The sequence below is a fragment of the Aethalodelphis obliquidens genome, unplaced genomic scaffold (genome assembly GCF_003676395.1).
Source record: "Aethalodelphis obliquidens isolate GAN/ISIS:26980383/991018 unplaced genomic scaffold, ASM367639v1 scaffold42, whole genome shotgun sequence".
In the NCBI taxonomy this organism is placed as follows: Eukaryota; Metazoa; Chordata; class Mammalia; order Artiodactyla; family Delphinidae; genus Aethalodelphis; species Aethalodelphis obliquidens.
The window spans coordinates 5467398-5484715 of NW_020837986.1; the positions used below are offsets into that span (position 1 = coordinate 5467398).

Consider the following 17318-nt stretch of genomic DNA (forward strand, 5'->3'; position numbering starts at 1 on the left):
AGGCCTGTGTGGTCCACAGCCTGGGCCCTTCCGCGCAGCTGCCCACCAGTCATCAGAGGTAGTTAGTCCACGATGTGGCTACCGCCCGGCAAGCAACTGCAGGGTCAATCTGAAGCCTGCTGCCAGGCCACCTGCAGCACCCCACACATGTGCTGCATATGCACACACACGTACACACAACACACACTGCCAGCGGGTCCTAGGTGCCCTGTGGCCTGCCCCGTGCTCCTGAGTACATTTCCAGTGAGACCATGCCGGAAGCAAAAGAGGCTGGTCCCCAAAACAGGGACCAGGTAGGCACACAACAGCTCTGGGCCAGGCGCCCAAGTCTCCCAGGCTCCTGCTGGCCACACAAGGCCCCTTGTACTTCTCCCCATTGGAGCTGTCAGCCCGGCCCTCAGGCCCTCCAAGTCCATCAAGCCAACCGCAGGCTGGAAGGACAAGACACCAGGGTGAGAGGCGCTACCAGGTTCTTAAAAGCTGCATCCTGTGTGACCTCCCACCTCAGCCCCACCCTCCTGCCTCCCAGAATAAATACAGCAGGGTCCTCTTCCTGAGAGCCAGGACCGGTTGCCCAGGGACTGCCATCAAGGGGAGGAGACCCCCTGGGACAGGCACGGCCTCTGCCCTGCAGGGTCTGGGTCAGACCTGAAGGAAGGGCAGGAAGAGAGACCCTCTCAGGACTTGGGAGCTTGGGGGAGGGAGGAAAACTGCTTAGAGGAGCAGGAAACCCACGACCCAGCACTCATTCCCACATAGAACCACGGAGAATAACATTCAAGGGACATGGGGAAAAGAAAAGCCAGTGGTACTGGGAGGTCCTGGCTAGGCTGGAGATGGGGGAGTAAGATGGGGGAACTCTCTGAGGACAAGGGCAGGATCCCACAACCAGGGGCCTGCAGCCAGGCTGGGCTGATGTGCAGCAGAAGGGAGTAGGGCTTTCGTTTATGACAAAGGCCCACCCCCAAGCTCACCCAAACCCTAGAGGGCCTGGGGGGGTCCATCAGCACAACCCAGCCAGCTCAGCCCATTAGGAGCCATGGAGGGCTCATTCCTCTAAGGACCAGGTCCCCAAGGCCCACGCAGAGGCCCCAAGGAACAGCGTGGGTATTACCATTCCAAGCAAGGCCATGGCAGACAGCGACAAGCCTGGGCGGTGAGGGGGGACTCAGTCCCTGGCATTTAATCGCCCACAAACTCTCATGAAGAAATAGACTCGCCCTCCTCAAGAGGCTCTGGGCTAATGAGGGACCACCGCACCTGGACCAGGGACTGGCCTCTCATGCCAGCCCTAAGGGCTGAGGACCTGCTCACAGGCCAGGCTGCCTCCTCCCACTCCTTCAGGAAGCCTGCCCTGACCATCCCCTTCCTGAAGGCTGTCCAGGCCCAGCAGAGGAGAACCACACAGATCTTAAACTCTAGCTGTGAGGTCCTGGGCAGTCCCGCTCTTTTTTTAAAAAAATTTATTTATTTTACTTATTTTTGGCTGCGTTGGGTCTTCATTGCTGCATGTGGGCCTTCTTCTAGTTGCAGCGAGCGGGGGCTGCTCTTCGTTGTGGTGCGCAGGCTTCTCATTGTGGTGGCCTCTCTTGTGGAGCACAGGCTGTAGGTGCACAGGCTTCAGTAGCTGTAGCACGCAGGCTCAGTAGTTGTGGCACACGGGCTTAGTTTCTCGGCGGCATGTGGGATCTTCCCAGACCTGGGCTCAAACCCGTGTCCCCTGCATCGGCAGGCGGATTCTTAACCACTGCGTCACCAGGGAAGCCCAGTCCCGCACTCTTTTGGCCTCAGTTTCCCTATCAGTAAACTGGGGATTCCTCCTACCTCACTGGGTTGCATAAGGGCCCTGCCAGGAGCTGCCAGTCCCAGTGAAGTCTGATGCCCCCTGCCTGTGTGTCTAGTGCCATTGACATGGGGCCTACATGAGCCAGCAGCAGCCACTGCCAGAGTTGCTGGGGGCAAACCCAAACCTAGGCGAGGTAAAGCTGGCCCACAGCTGCCTTGGCCCAAGGAAAATAACCCAAGTAGCCATTTCCCCAGCTCCAAAAAGGGTTCACGGGGATAGGGCACCATGGGGGAAGAGTGGGACTTGTGGAGCCTCCGAGTTCACATCGGTGCACATGGACATGACATGCTCTAAGCCAGAGGCTGCTTCCTGAGCCTCAGCAGTTGCAGTGGTTTTTAAAATGGGCCTGTTGCAGTCACAGCATCTCACCTACGCACGTGTGCACTAGCCAACACGTGCTGTGCCGGCACTACACATACCCCCGGCCTTGCATAGGGTGGGGCACCAGAAGAGAATGCTAACAGATCTGAAATCACAAACACCACGTTTCAAATCCTGTTTCTGAGGATACAGCTTGGGCCTCCAGCAAGTCTCTCAGCTCTTAGGTAGCCTGTGGATAAAGTGAAGGCCTTAGTGGGGGTGGGCCTGCCATAAACCCTTCACATGCAGACAGAGAACTACACAGAGTCAGCAAAGTGATTTTGCTAGAAAGGGACAAGAGAACATACTGAAAATTAAACCCCCTAATGATGAAGATACGGTCAAGAAAACCACCAGCACCACCACACACAAAAAACCGAAATGACACATATCACAAATTTCTGGACATGAAACATGCATTCGCCAAAATATTTCTCTTAAGAGAGTCTTCCCTTTAAGTGCATAAATTAATTGGTGGAAACTGCAATAGAAACTAACCGTTTCTCCCCAAGGCCACCAGGAAATTCAAAACTAACCGGACTCCCCTGGTGGTGCAGTGGTTAAGAATCCTCCTGCCAGTGCAGGGGACACGGGTTCGAGACCTGGTCCAGGAAGATCCCACGTGCCGCGGAGCAACTACGCCCGTGTGCCACAACTACTAAGCCTGAGCTCTAGAGCCCACGAGCCACAATTACTGAGCCCGTGTGCCACAACTACTGAAGCTCGCACGCAGCAACGAAGACCCAACGCAGCCAAAAATTAATTTTAAAAAAAGAAACTAACCGTATAAAAATGCATGTAAATACGTTTTACAACTTAAAATAGCTGTAAGTCATGATAAATACCAAAGTTTTTTTAAAAACATCTAGGAAGCTTGTAAGAGGTAAGTGAATGTTACCGGGACAGGTCCCTTCCCCTGGGGTTTTCACTGCCCCTGACAGTGGGCTGTGGACGCCCAGCCCTGCAGCGTGTCCTGGAGGAAGGTGGGCAAAGCTCAGCACTCCTCAAAAGGGCCCAAGTCCAGTCAGAGCCACGAGATCCAGAGACCCCAGCCCCACATCCGCTCCCAGCGCTCCCCCTACCTCTGAGCCTCTGCATGTGCCAGGCCCACCTTCTCAACTTAAGTTTCCATCAGGCCTGGTCCCGTGGCATACTTGGTGCTTCCGCATTCTGGTCACACCATCTGATGCCTCCTTGGTGTCAAGGCCACTGACCTGTGAGTTCCACAAGGAAGAAACCACATCTGCCTCCTCTCCATTCCCCAAACCCAGGTCCCTGGGGAGGCTTCAAAATGCTTACAGAGTGCTTAGAAGCAGGAATGAACACACGAGAGTTAGACTCCAGAGCTAATTATCTAAGAGGCCACAGATGCTCAAAGAGGGTATCAGGGATGACTTCCTGGAAGAGGTGGTGCCATGGGGCAACAAAGGCTGAGGAGCTCCAACAAATATGCAAATGCAGTGGTCAGTGGGGTGACCATGTGGAGAGAAGACAGAAGGACCAGACACAAGGGGGGAGGGCGCGGGCACCGCCCCAGGGGCCAGAGTAATCTGAAAACACTGGGAGGTTCCTGTACACAGGTTCCTGTAGCCGGTGGGAACCATGGGAAGCTAATGGTGCTTTGGGGAAAACAAAAGAGAACAGGCAGGGCTCTTTGAGCACCACGCCCTGCTTGGGTCTAAGCCAAGGCCACCAGGAGATTCAAAAGAGCGGGTCCCAGGGGTCGGAAGAGTTGTACAGACCTTCCCAGAAACGATCTCTCATCAATCACATCTTCTCCACATACAGCCGGGGCCAAACAGATGGACCACTCCCAGTCCCCATCCCGCAAGTCAGCACCTCCTGTACCACCCTCCAAAGAAACTACACATCAGGGCCGGAGAGAGCACAAATGGAGCTGAACTTTCTCCCCCAGAGGATGCTGAGATGGAGAAAGGAATCCACGAAGGGAAGCGCACTGCCAACCAGCTGATTCCCAGCTCTGCACCTCTGCTGCCCTACACAGGGAGCCAGAGGCCTCTGCACCCTAGGGTGCCTGGATCGGCCAGGATTATACAGCTTTGACAGAGCCTCACAGCTTGGAAGGAGAAGGATGGAGGTGGCCAAAGAGGAGACAAGACAGAACCTGCACACAGGTGGGAAAGGAGTCTGATGCAGCAGGAGCCAGGGCCTGGGATGGCCAGCAGCTTCCATGTCGGCCACCTACTGCTCAAGGAGTAGGAATGAGAGCCCCCCTATCCCCGCCCAACAGAACAGTCTGGAGCGGCTCCCAGGGAGAAAGATGAGAGCGGAGGGGTGGGGAGCTCTCAGCCTCCATTTTACAAAGGACGGATCCTGACTCAGAGACCCAGGGTCACAGGGTCATGCAGCAAAGGGAAGGTGAGGCCGGAGTTTATCTCCTTCCCATTCCTGTGCAGCAGCACCTTCAAACCAGACCAGCAGGGGCGAGAGGACTAAACCCCTTCCCAGATGCAACAGGGAAGGCCTAGCCAAACCCTGGAGTACAGGGCACACCCAGGGCAGAGCTCAGCATCTGTTCCCGGTTGGGGTTTCGTCCATCACTGTTCCCCAAACACCTGACCGAGAAGAGCAGCCAGCCCTTCTCCCACCTTAATAAACAGGAAAAGGCCATTCGGACAGTTGGATGGGGATCTGTGGGATCCTCCTACACGGAACCCTGCACTCCTACATACTAACTGCTTCAGGTCACAGCTGTCAAGGATCCTCGCCAGTTCATGAATCATCTGGAGTCTAGATTCTAGGTGAACCTCCTCTGTGGAGCAATGAGGAAATGGAGGCTCCCAAGGGTCTTGTCACAGTCACGTGGTAGTTCATGTAGAACTGGGACCCTCTGCAGCGGCCCCACAGCAGCACACACCCTGAACTTGGGTTTGCAGAGAAAAAGCAGGGCAGCCCAGCAAGCCTTCACACCATTCAGGCAGGCAGCCCTCTTCCCTAAGATGCAAAATTAATCCCATCCATTTCAGAGGTGGGAACAGCATGCCCTGGCTCCAAAGGAAGGAAGGGCAAGGAGGCCCCACCCAAGGAACTCAAAGCTGGGAGAGAGATGAGCAGTTATCTACTGGGCTTGTTCTTTCATTCCATCACCGGGATCAAACTTTCAAATGTCTGTCTACTCCACGTCAGGCCCTGGGGTGGGTCCTGGATAAACAGAGATCAGTAAGGCATTGGAGTTCCTGCCCCTGAGAAAGCCAGAAAGCTCCTGCCCGGTGGAGGAAACAGATGGGGAAGCAGATAACTATGAGGTCCTGCAAAGAGTACAACAACAGGGAGGTGTCTGTGGCACCGAGAGCCAGAGAAAGTGAGGAGCTGGATGTGGGAAGTCTCGGACCACTCTGTCCACAGAAGGCAGGTCTGGAGGACTGGCCTGTCCAGGTCTGCCAGGGAGGATCACAGAAGCCAAGGCATCGATGCAGTAGTCTGGGGGTTTGGGGAAAAGGGCATTCAGAGTTTCATGGATGAGAGGGGAGGGAAGGTAGGCCTCCGCTGGCCATCAACACCACAGTGGGGGCAGGTGCAACAAGGGGCTTGCCCCAGCTTCTCTGCCCGAGCCCACATGACGCCCCAGGCAGTCCCTTGGATGCTGACGTTTGCCCACTCTGCAGGCTGGTGCTGCCCGAGTTCTTTCTAGATGGCCTGTGTCTGCCAGGCTCCCAGCTACAGGGAAGAGGATGAGGGCCCAGCAGGGCTGGGTATTGGAGTGTCCAGGATCTCAAAAGGCCCAATGAAATGCTCCTCATGGTACATTCAGGCCACCTGGAGAACCAGAGTACTAAGCATAAGTCACTTTTCTAGCCTCCTCTTTCCTGACCCTCAGGGCAATCAACACGGGTGTCCACACCCTCCCTCCTGCTGGAAGTTCTGCCCTTGACTTCTCCTCTCCTGATTTCCTGCTTCTTCTTGGGCTCCAGGCCTATCCCCACCTGTCCCCACGCTGGCCTTCGTCAAGGCCCATGCCAAGGGCCTCTCCTCTCCCGATGCTCTCCCTGCTCCCCAGTCAGTGTCAATGCAGGCAATTTACAAACACAGCTCTAGCCTACTCCTTGACTATAAGCTTCAGACCCTTCAAACCAACTGCCTACTTGCCGTCTCCACCTGTTCGCCTCAAAGTCAACCCCTCACCAAAACGAGGCCTCTTGCCACACCTCTTGGGTGCGCTAACAGCATCACCTCCAAAGAGGTGCGTAGACTCGACTCTTCAGAACCATGCTTAACATCTTTTCTCTCACCCCCTCCAATCTAATCCTTGAACAAGTCCTACTGGCTTTTCTAATATCATTCACAACCACATTTACCTAGTACCTAGATGAGTGGGAATGCTGTGTATTTTAAGGCTATTTGACTGACTGTCTTCTCCACTGGAGCATAAGCTCCATGCCTGTTGGCGTCAATGCCCCAGTGCCTAGCAGGAAATGCACTGTTAGGAGAAGAAAGAAAAAATCTGGGGCCCTCTCCTGAAAGGAAATGATAGGGGCCTCCGGCTGGGGGCTGAGTGATAGGGGCTGAAGTTGGGGTACAGGTGGGAGGGGGATGGCAGAGGCCTTCCCCTGTGGAGCTTGCTGACCCCCATGCTGTCTCACGACCCCGGCCCTGGCTCCCCGCCTCTTTGGTTTCTGTTACTGTCACCATGGGCCCTTCCCTCTTTGGGGGACATGTGGGGCCAGCCCTCAAACCCCCAACAGAGTCAACCCTGATTAGGTTGGAGACGTTCTAAACAATGATAAGGGTCAGTAAGTCACAGGCCTGCTCATTCAGACGCCCTCTTCTGTACACCCACCTGCTCTCCCGGTTTAGAGCTGCTTGGTCCAGCCTCTCCTCAGTGGGCCACTCCCTTTGGGCAACACCAGCCCAAGCCAAGTCACTCTCCTGTCCTCCTTTTGCTTCCCGGGGAGCCAAGGCCCCAGTATGTGATCTACTCTCTGACCTCAGTCCGAGGTGAAAGGGAACACCCACTCCCTGCCTCCCCAGGAAGCCCAGCTCAGATTCTTCAAAATCACCTCCCCTATTGAAAGGAGTGGCTACCTTGGGACTTGCCCTTCCTGATTTTAATTCCCTGGTTCCACCCTCTTAAGACAGCTCCTGGCCTCACCTCCTGTAGCACAGACAGCTGCCTGCTAGCCTCCCACCCCTGCCTGCAGAGCCTCACCCTTCCAGTGTGGGCCAGTTCTCAGGCCAGGGACCAGGACACCCTCAAGGAACAGTCTAGGCATCAGGTGTTCTCACTGGAGGGGACTCTCTGTTATTTTACTGCTGGCCTCAAGAGGCTCTGAGTAACCCCTGACAAACCGATATATACTACGTTTTCTAACCTCCTTGCTGGATATGCTAAGAGCTCCCAAGAAAGGCCAGCCCCAGTTAGGAACTGACAGGCGAACACAGACACATCATACTCAATTACTGTGTTAGGGTCAGAATAGGAGAGCTACCGGAGGACAAACAGGGGGAAGTGGTCTTCAGAGCCTCAGAGAGGGACTCGTCGCCCCCTACCCCTGTCGCTACCCAACTTCCCAGCTGACCTCCTACCCTCAAGTAGGCGCAGAAGCCTTTGGGACCTGTGGCCAACTCCTCCCCTCCTTCCTAGGGTCAGTCACTCCATGAACTCGGGCCCACACTCTCTGGGCCTGAGGCTGAAGTCACACAATCCCATGGGGTTTGCATTCACCCACCACACACCCACAGCTACACAGCCAGAGTCCCAGTATGGTCAGTGCCCTACCCCTGCAAGGGCAAGGCCAGGCCAAGGACACTGGGACCTGGGGGGCGCCCCTTAAACAACCACTTCCCTCAGGACATTTCAGCTCAGCCACGTCCCCAGGTGTCCAAGAAAACAGGAAGCCAATCCCAATGTGAATGGCCCACCCCCGATGAGTTAGAATTAGGTCTCACACAAACAAGCGGTCCAACTCTCCGTGGCCCAACGCCTTACCAGTCTGGTCAGATGTCTGCCACCAGGGCCTGGAGCTTTGGTCAGACCGTCCACTCCTCACCGAGCCCACGCCTTGATCCTCTAGCCAACGCCAGCCTGCTAGCCAGCAGGGGGAGCGACCCACAGTGGCAGGCTGATGCTCTCTGGAGCCCCGCACTCAGCCAACAGCACTTTAGGCACAACTGTCTCCTGCCGGCCCTCGGCTTTCACGGTTTTCTGCACGTTCCAGATCACAAGCTTCCCAGGATCAAGGACTGGGTCACCTCCTTTTCTTGCTTCCTAACTCCAGGCTGCTTTGTGCCAGGCCTGGCTCAGCAAGGGAGATGCCAGTCTCCTGCAGGAGAAAGCCCTGCCCCATGTATTCTGCATCCTTAGTCTTGCTGAAGCCAGGGCCACCAGCCAACACCGGGAAGGGCCCAGAAGGAAGCAGCAGAGCCTATACACAAAGCCTACATGTGGGCTATAAAAAGGAGCCCTCCCTGCTTCCCCGAGGACAGGCTTGGTTCCTAGAGGTGACAAGTCGGGGAGAGACCTAGTACTTGTGCTTGGGCACTCAGCCACTGCAGCCTCTCAAAGGCAAGCCAAGCACCTCCTCAAAAGGAACTAGTCTTACAAGGAGGAGAGGGAGACCATCAAGAACTGCGGCAGGAATGCAAGCGGAGACTCTCCGAGCCGCATCTCCTAGGACCTCAGCCTCCACCAAAGCGACCACCTGCACCGTCCCCACCACCTCTTCCCCAGCCCCAGCATATCCAAGGACCTCCCCCTTCTCACACTTCTTCCCTCTCCTCTAGGGCTGAGGGCACTCTCTCGAGGCAGCCTCAGTCTCCACTCCCTCTGGAGGCCCCAGCACACCCAGCTGTGATGAGCGGCTCTAACTCTGGGGTGATGGGGTGATGGCAGGAAGCTGTGGCTTGGGGGCAGCTCAAGCAGGGGTATGTGTGTTGGGGTGAAGGCGGAGAGATACAGTTAGGCAAGGGCACAGCTATAATACCTTGGAGTGTGAACACAAAGTTCTCTGTTTCCGAGACCCCAGCCAAGGCAGCCTCTTGACCCACAAGGGCTGCAGCCTACCTGCCACAACAGCGGGGCCACCCTCACTGTACCCCGTGCTCAAGTCACAGGAACTAATTCCTCCCTGGCCTCCTTTCCCCAAATCCTCCTCCAGCCTAATCTGCCCGGAGTGCTGAGGCTCTGCACCTGGGGGCAGACCCAGAGCCGCCAAGGCCCCCCTCTGGAAACAGTGGGGTGGCTTGCCACGGTGCACACATATGGCCTACGGGAGAGCCAAGCCTCGGCTGCCGTCAGCCATGGAGATGAACACAGCACACCCTCATCTCTCCAGACCGACAGAGCAAGCTTGTCTTGTTTCCTTCTCAGCGTGCCCGGACCCCGTCGTTATTTTTTCTTTCTGGCTATATGTGCCTTAACCTTTATGTTTACCGCTAGACTCCACTACCGCTAGTGCTTGGCATGTCAGCAAATGCCAGAGTCCAAAGCCAGGGAGGCACAAGTGGCACCTCACTTGTTCAGTGTGCCACAGGGCCCAAGAAAGCTGTTTTCAGGGCTTTTTTTTTTTTTTTTTTTTCCTTCAAGGAAAGAAAGAGTAGCTATGGTGATACGGAAAGCTCACTATGCTAGAGATCTACTGCCACAGTGAACAGGTCAGAGGCTGGAGTCATCATGTCTGGTTCAGCGTACCTAACACACAGGAGCTAAGACCACACTAAATGTGGGATGAACGAAGGAACATGTGGACGAAGGCATGTGCTTCAGCTTGTCGTCGGGGTCCTGGAGAGGCCCTTCTCAGGGCACCTAGAGCCCAGAGCCCAGGCTCCCACTGCCCTGGCAGAGGCTCAGTGCGGTTGTCACCACAGCCCAGTAAGAGCAAGTCAGGGCGAGGCTCTTCTGCTACCTTGGCCCCCGCAGCAGGGACAGAAGCATCTCGATGGGGGCTGTGGCAAGCCGAGGGCAGCAGAGGGTCCCGATGGAGGCTCTGAGTCCAGCGTGCCAGGAAGGGGGCCTGGGCGCATCGACCAGGACATCTGCCCAGAGGGCAGAGGAGAGATCAGGGAGGTCTGTCCACATAAAGTAAAACAACTCTGGTCCTGCAGAACACCCACCTTACTGTCATTTCCCCAGAGTGGAGGAATAAACTGAACACTGCAGTGGGAATCAGAAGTTCCAGGCTCTGGTCCCAGCACTACCATGAACCTGCTGGGGCACCTTAGCCTTGGGGCCTTCGTTTCCTCATCTACAAGGGAGAGCCTATCATTCCCACCTCTCAGTTGGAGCTGTGGTGGAGCTTAAACAACACAATGGATGAGAAAATGCTCCATGAACTAATGCACTATTCAAGTACCCAATTTTTCTCCTGCCCCCGACCTCTGTGTACAGACTCAGGGAGGGAACAAAGAAAAGAAGTAGGAAACGGACTTCTAGCCCAGGCTGTCAGAGCAGCCACGGCATCCAGCTTCGTGGTGGACAGGAGAACTGGAGCTCTGTAGTTAGTTATGGTGAAAGCAAAGGAAACAAATAGTTGTTAAGCACCCACGAGTGCAACATGCTCTGCTGAGCACTCTCACATAGAATCTCTCACTCTCATACGGATCTCATTTGACCATTGTTAATATATGCTCCGTGAGGGAGAAATTATTTTTACAGCTGAAGATCAGTTTAAGATAGGTTAAAGTGACGTGTACCCAAGGTCACAGGAAGAGCTGAGACTCAGACCCAAATCTGACTGATTCTGGCTACAGCTGCTGGAGGCCACTCCTCACCCTGGGCTCCGCCTAAAGTCTTATCACCTGTTACCATGCTGCTCTCAAAAGATTTCCCCCCAGAGAAGCCCGGGCGCCATGCTTCTCTAAACAAAGCACTCTACTAGGAGCTCCAGAACACTCCCCTCCTCCTGCCCCACCTCCACTTCTCCTGGGACTCCCCTCAAAGTCCCCACTGACTTCTGCAGTTCTAAGAGAGGGAGCAGAGAGGGGGAAAATGTCTCCTATCCCCTAATGTCAGGACTTTGCTACATTAGGCCTCACTTCCTCCCTCCAACTTAGCCACCGCTGACTTCCTTGAAGCCACATCCCAGAGAAAAGGGCACAGAGTGGGAAGAGATGCTTTGAATTAACGGAGACCGACAGGGATGGTGACGGGAGAGGCAAAGGCAGGCCCTAGCACACTGACGTGCTGGCATTAAAGCACTTCCTGGAAGACAGGGGTCTCCCACCAAGGCGCTCAGGTAGCATTTCTCAGGGCGACGTTCTCAGAAATAGGCCAATCTGATATCTTCATATGATACCAAAACCGCTGCTCACAGCCAACTGCCCTGGCACCCTGCAAAAGTCAGCGTCAGGAAAGAGCCCTGATGATAGAGGGGCTCCTGAGAGCTTCAAGAAAGAGGCTAGGTGGCCTCCTTGTCTCCGAATCAAAGCGCTTGGTGGCCATCCCCTCAATACCACAGGTACATTTGCTCCCTTCCACTAACAGGTCCTCCTGGGCAACTTAATCTTCACCTTCCTCCTCATCAGGGCTCCCATGCGTGAAGCACTTACACGGTGCTACACTCCATGCAAAGCATCTTGCAGATTCTCTCCGAATCCTCGTAACTCCCTTATGAGAAAAATGTAATCTATCCCTCTTTTATAAACAAGGAGTCCAGAGAGATAAAGTCACCCGCTCAAGGTCACAGAGCAAGTAAGCGGCACAACAGGATTTTAACCTAGGCAGTCAGAGTTCAGAGCCCGAATGCTAAGCTACTCTGGCTCTACTGTCTCCTCCCTCCAGCCCCAGCCCCTCCCCTCCCCTCCATCACTGCCGCCTCCTGCCTGCCTCGCAAGGAGGCTGTGCTGTGCTCATCAGGTCTCTCCTGCAAACTGCAGTGGCTCACGGGTCTCCCTCCTCAACCTCTCCCAGACAAACACAGGACAGTCCTGCTTCAGCCTCTGGTGACAGCTGGCCTACAGAACAGAGCACAACCCACGAGTTACAGCATGCCGTGGCCCTCCCTACGCTGCCCCCAGCCCAACCCCTGCACAGCGATCCCCAGGGCCTCAGCCAGGGTACAGGCAAGTTCCTCAACCACTCAGGAAGGCCCAGCTCCCCGGCCACCTTCCGTGTGAAGCCTTCCCGGCTCTCTCCTCTCGACCCCCTGCTTGCTGAGCAGAGCTCGTTACTCTGCACTCAGAAAGCTCTCAGCATGTACCTCTAGGTACATAACACACAGGGTTATAATTACACGTTCCCAAATCTGTCTCTTCCAGGAGTCTGGGAGTCCCTCAATGCCACTGACCAAGTCTTATCCGTCTTTTGAACCCTTAGTGCCTAGCACTGGGCAAATAAGAGGTGTTCACACAATATTTACTGAGCAAATAAATGCCCCCCATTCTAAGGGGCTACCCAAAGCAAGCTAGTGACCAAGCTCTCTAACTGGTAACTCAAGCCTGTGCATCTGCGTACGTCTGTGTGGGCACGTGCACACACAGAGAGAAGGTGGAGGTGTTGGGGGCCCCAGGGCTGCTGTGCTCAGCTCTTCCAGGCATCTGTGAAGCAGGCCCCTTTCCTAGGTTCACAGGAAAGAAAAAGCCCCAGCTGGACAGAGAGCTTGGCCGTGCTGGTCTGGAAACCCACACATCAGGGCAAGCCTGGGGGGCTGAGGAAACACTAAGAGGTCTGACTTCCCCTGGAAAAACTAGTCAGACAGGAAACGCACAGGCGAGGATGGCTAGCTCTGGAGATCCGGACATGTGCTCTCACCCCTCTCCCCCCGGGAGCAACCAGCCAGCACAAAGAAAATCCCCAATGATACAGGCCTGCCCTCCTCGGGCACCTTGGGCCCAGCCTTCAGGGCTGGTCCTGTGGTCTATCTCCTCAGCAGTCTGACAGCCACAGGGGTCAGGCCTCAGACAGCTGGTACCAATGTCACCTACCCTGTGAGCCTGACTGCCTTGTCCAAGGCGGTTTGCGTTCTTCTGCCACCCCCTACCCCTGGCATCAAAGGTACCATTCCATTGTCCCCTTTAGTTTCCCTAAGGGCAAGGGCCTGTTTTCATTTACCACCTGAGAAAGCCTGGCGTCTAGAAGGGTGTCAATGTAAGAATCAAAGACGAAAGGCTGGGGCTGCAAAAGTTCCCACAGATACGCTTGGGTGGCACTCAGAGCCCACCATGGAGCCTCCACCCGAGCCACTGTTCCCACAATGACCCTCGACTGAACCTCTCATCCCAGAAGGCACCAGAGGGAAAAGTGTAGAGCCAGAGCCTAGAGAGGCTGAGGCTGTCTGTAAGGAACAGTCTGAACACAAAGGTTTCTCCTCAGAGGAGCAACGCAGACCACAGAACGGGGGCCTGAGACCACTCACAGCACAATCCCGGGGCTCTGAGTCCTTTTGGGACTGGCCGACCAGCCACTGACTGGAGAGCCGGGTCCAACTGAGGCTGTCACATGGCAGCACAATTCACTCCCTACATTTCTATTTCCTCATCTGTAAAGTGGGGTGGTACTCCAGGCCCTTTAGAGGATAAACCAAGAACACATGATGAAAAGTCTCTGTAGCACTCAGCAGGAGGTCTGTAATTGCTTTGTGCTCATTTAAGTCAGTATCTGTAACATAAAAAGCCCAACGTTGACCTGGTTCCTGTCACACCACCGTGACAACCAGCACCAAGGCACTTCCCCACCCCTCTTTTAAGCCAAACTCCCACTGGAGAAGTGAGCACCTGCCAGCCCCGTCTCACAAGTGCAGGATAAAGTGAGAGGGCACAGAGTTAGGCCAGAATGAGGTCCTGTTGAGGTCCTGTACATTAGCAGTCCCCAAACTTTTTGGCACCAGGGACTGGTTTCGAGGAAGACAATTTTTCCACTAACGGGGGGCGGGGGCGTTTCAGGCGGGAATGCGAGCGATGGCGGGGGGCAGCAGACGAAGCTTTGCTCACTCGCCCACGCTCACCTCCTGCTGTGCGGCCCGGTTCCTGACAGGCCGAGGACTGGTACCAGTCCATGGCCCGGGGGTTGGGGACCCCTGCTCTACATGAGTGCCGGGCACTTTCATTGAACCCCAGTCTCTCCTCAGGGCCACGGACACCCTGAGGGTCCCAGAAGTGTCTCTCTCTCTTTGGCCAGGTTACAGGGTCAGCAGGAAAAGGCCAGACGGCAAGGGGCCCTGCTGGGAGTCTAAACTTCCTCAGAACCTACAGAGGGGGGCTGCAGGGATCAGAACCCCACAACGAGGTGCACCCATGAATAGACAGCAATGGGGCAGCTTCAGCATGAGGCTCTGTTTGCAAGGTCTGAACTCCACACGAGTGTCCATTAGCCTTCTCACCCGGAATCCTTCAAACCGGGCCTCCAAAATCAAAGGGCCAGGGCCCCTTCTACATCCTTTGCCCACGTTCCAGGCCTCTCAAATCCCAGCTAACTGATGAGATCACTGAATTTGTACCTCTCTGGCTGACCCACCATTGGGGGCTGGGGTCATCAGGTCCTCTGCATTCCTGCCTCCATCCCCAAACACCTGAGACATCGTGGACTAGCCTCTTGCCTCTCCACACCCATTCTTTCTGTACATGCCCCACGTACAAACGAGAAAGTTACCCACTCATGAGCCAGATGTGCATATCTCCTTATACTTACTCTATCCACTGTTCTACATGGTAGGTGGGTAGCTGAGTAGTTGGGTCGGGGCAAAACAAAACCATATCCTCCCATCTCCGGGTAGTGATCTCAGTGAAATGGGAACTGGGGCCCCATCCTCCTCCCTTCCGACACCCTCACCCTCACGCTCTTCTGCAGCCACACAGTCCCAGTCCAGGAGAGCAGTCATACTCCATTATTGTTACCATTAATAACGGCTTACACTTATTAAACATTTACAATGTGTCGGGCACTGTGCTAGCTGTTTTAATCTTCTCATTTAACCCCCAGAGCAACAAAATATAGTGGATGTATTATTACTCCCACTTCGCAGATGAGGAAACTAAAGCTCTGAGAAGTAGCTAGCTGCAGGGGCTACACAACTAATATACACGGGCTTCAAATCCAACCCTGCCTTCAACCACTGTGCTGCACTTACTGCCTGCTGGTCACGAGCACGGTTTGAAATGCAGCCTGTTACCTAGGAGAAGTCTATCTGGGAACCTCCAGCCCGTGCTACCAATTCAGGAGAGCGAGCACACAGAGCACCACAGAAACATGGAAGGGGCTGCGCCTGGAGTCTGATGCCTGGGTGATGTTTCCAGGGCCATCCCAGCTCTCTGCAGTGTCTGTCCTTCCTCCACTTTGGAATCCAGTCTCTCAAATAACTAAAATTTTCTCCCAATGGCTGACAGGGCCGACGGGGGCACCGAGGAAGGCGGCTGCCGTGTGGAAGTTCGGCAGCTGTGTCAGATCTGGAGTTTGTAGTTGAGGACAGCTGCCTCACCGTAAGACCTTCCTTCCTCCCAATCTTCTCAGCCATCTTCTCACCACAGCCAAGGAGGTCTGTGGGACCTTCCCTTGGGGGTGTCACTTCCTGAACCCCCTTCCTACACATGGACCTAATTCTGAACCTGGCTCTAACATCAGTCTCTGGGGGTCCTTACAGGAAGCAACCCACAGCCTGGGGTTGCAGACAAATCACCCCTCACACTTGGAGGCGGGGGAACGGAGAGCAGAGCTGGGGGCCCATCCGGCCACAGCACAAGCATGCGCTCAGTGGAATAACACTCTGAAGGATTTGGGGTTTTTCAAAATCCCCCACCTCCCTCCTTCGCAAAAGCAGCCAAGGTCAGGCCTGGGAAGGCAAAGAGGCAGGAAATCAAGAGTAGCCACTCCTGGCTCCCTCCAGCTACGGGGCACAGGCCACAGGCCACAAAGGGCTAGACCCCAATTTGGCTGCGTGCTCTTGAACAGTACCTGACACAAAGCAGTGAGGCTGGCCTCCTGGGAGCCAAGCTCTTGAGAATGTGCATCCAAGGACAAGGGGAGCCTGGCCCCTCTCCGTGCCCCGGCTTTGGGTGTCTGCCCACGCACACAGACCTCCAAAATTCAGCTTCGGGACAAAAGAGGCGGCGGGAAAAAGCAGCCACTGCCTCCCCTCAGGCTTTTCCAAACCGAACAGGACCACCTTCCTCCCTCTCCCCGTGACGGAGATGCATAGGCCCGGTTCCGCTCCAAAACCAGCCCTCCCGTAGGAACTGCCTAAGTTCTACCCAGGGACCCCAAAGGTTCCGTTCCAAGTATGAGCCCAGCCGGGAGGCCCAGAGTTTCGCGGAGGCTGCTCTTTTCGGAGAAAGGGCGCGCATCTGGTCTGGCCCCGGTTCTGGGGCTGGCAGGGGGCACGCTGCCTCGGCTCCCGTCGCCTCGGCCGACACCGCTCCCGGGCTGTGGGGGACCAGACGCCGGCCTCGCTGGTCTCCAACGCGCTAGGATTTTTAGGCCTCTGGGCAAAGAGCCTGGAACACGCCCCCCCGGCTGGGGGAGGGGGTGTCCTGTCAGGTGACTGAGGACCCGGATGCCCCCCGCCCCCGGTGACCACCCGGGCCGAGGCGGGGGCGGGGCCCACGGGGTGTGGGGGGGAAAGCCCGAAAGTTTGCCCAAGTCTCTCTTCAGCGGCGGCCCGAGGCGCGCGGGAGCCGCGCAGACCACCGCCGCCCCCGCGCGCGCGGCGGGCCCCAGGGAGGGGGGCGCACTTACTGGACCCCTCGATCTTGTCGGCGCCACGGCTCCACGTGATCTGCCGCGTCTCCAGCTTGACCTGGAAGGTCTTCCGCTCGGGCCGCTGCGACTTCTTGGAGTAGAACAAAGTCATGACGGTGCCCACCTCGAGGCTGCGGCAGAGGTGCAGCACCTCGGCGTCCGAGGGCGCGCCGGGCCCGCAGCCGTTGGCGCAGGGGGACGCGGCGCCCGCCATGGCTCCGGCGCTGGGGGCGGCACAGGCTGCCGCGGCGCAGGCCCGCCGGGAGCGAGCTGGCGGCGGCGGAGGCGGCGGGCGAGCAGACCCCGGCGGCGGCTCCTGCGGGCGGAGACGGGGCGGGGCCTGAGCGGGGGGCGGGGCGGCCCTGCAGGCCCCGCCTCGGCCCGCGCGCCTGGAACAAAGGCGCCCGCGCGCCCGTGGGGAGGACCCCCGCCCGTCGCCCGCCGCCGCGCCTGCGCCCCGCGACCCCCGGACAGGCCCCGGCTGGGGGC

At 56.4% G+C, this 17318-nt stretch overlaps 1 protein-coding gene across 2 annotated transcripts in view; it reads right to left on the minus strand.

Annotated features, from left to right (window-relative positions):
• Nucleotides 1–17145, minus strand: part of PLCG1 (phospholipase C gamma 1) — a 35169-nt gene extending 18024 nt beyond the window's left edge. For both annotated transcript variants that reach the window (XM_027078298.1, XM_027078297.1), the window contains exon 1: nucleotides 16827–17145. In XM_027078298.1, coding sequence (XP_026934099.1) covers nucleotides 16827–17043 — 217 coding nt within the window. In that variant the 5' untranslated portion in view covers nucleotides 17044–17145. The remainder of the gene's footprint in view (nucleotides 1–16826) is intronic.
• Between the last annotated feature and the right edge of the window lie 173 nt (nucleotides 17146–17318).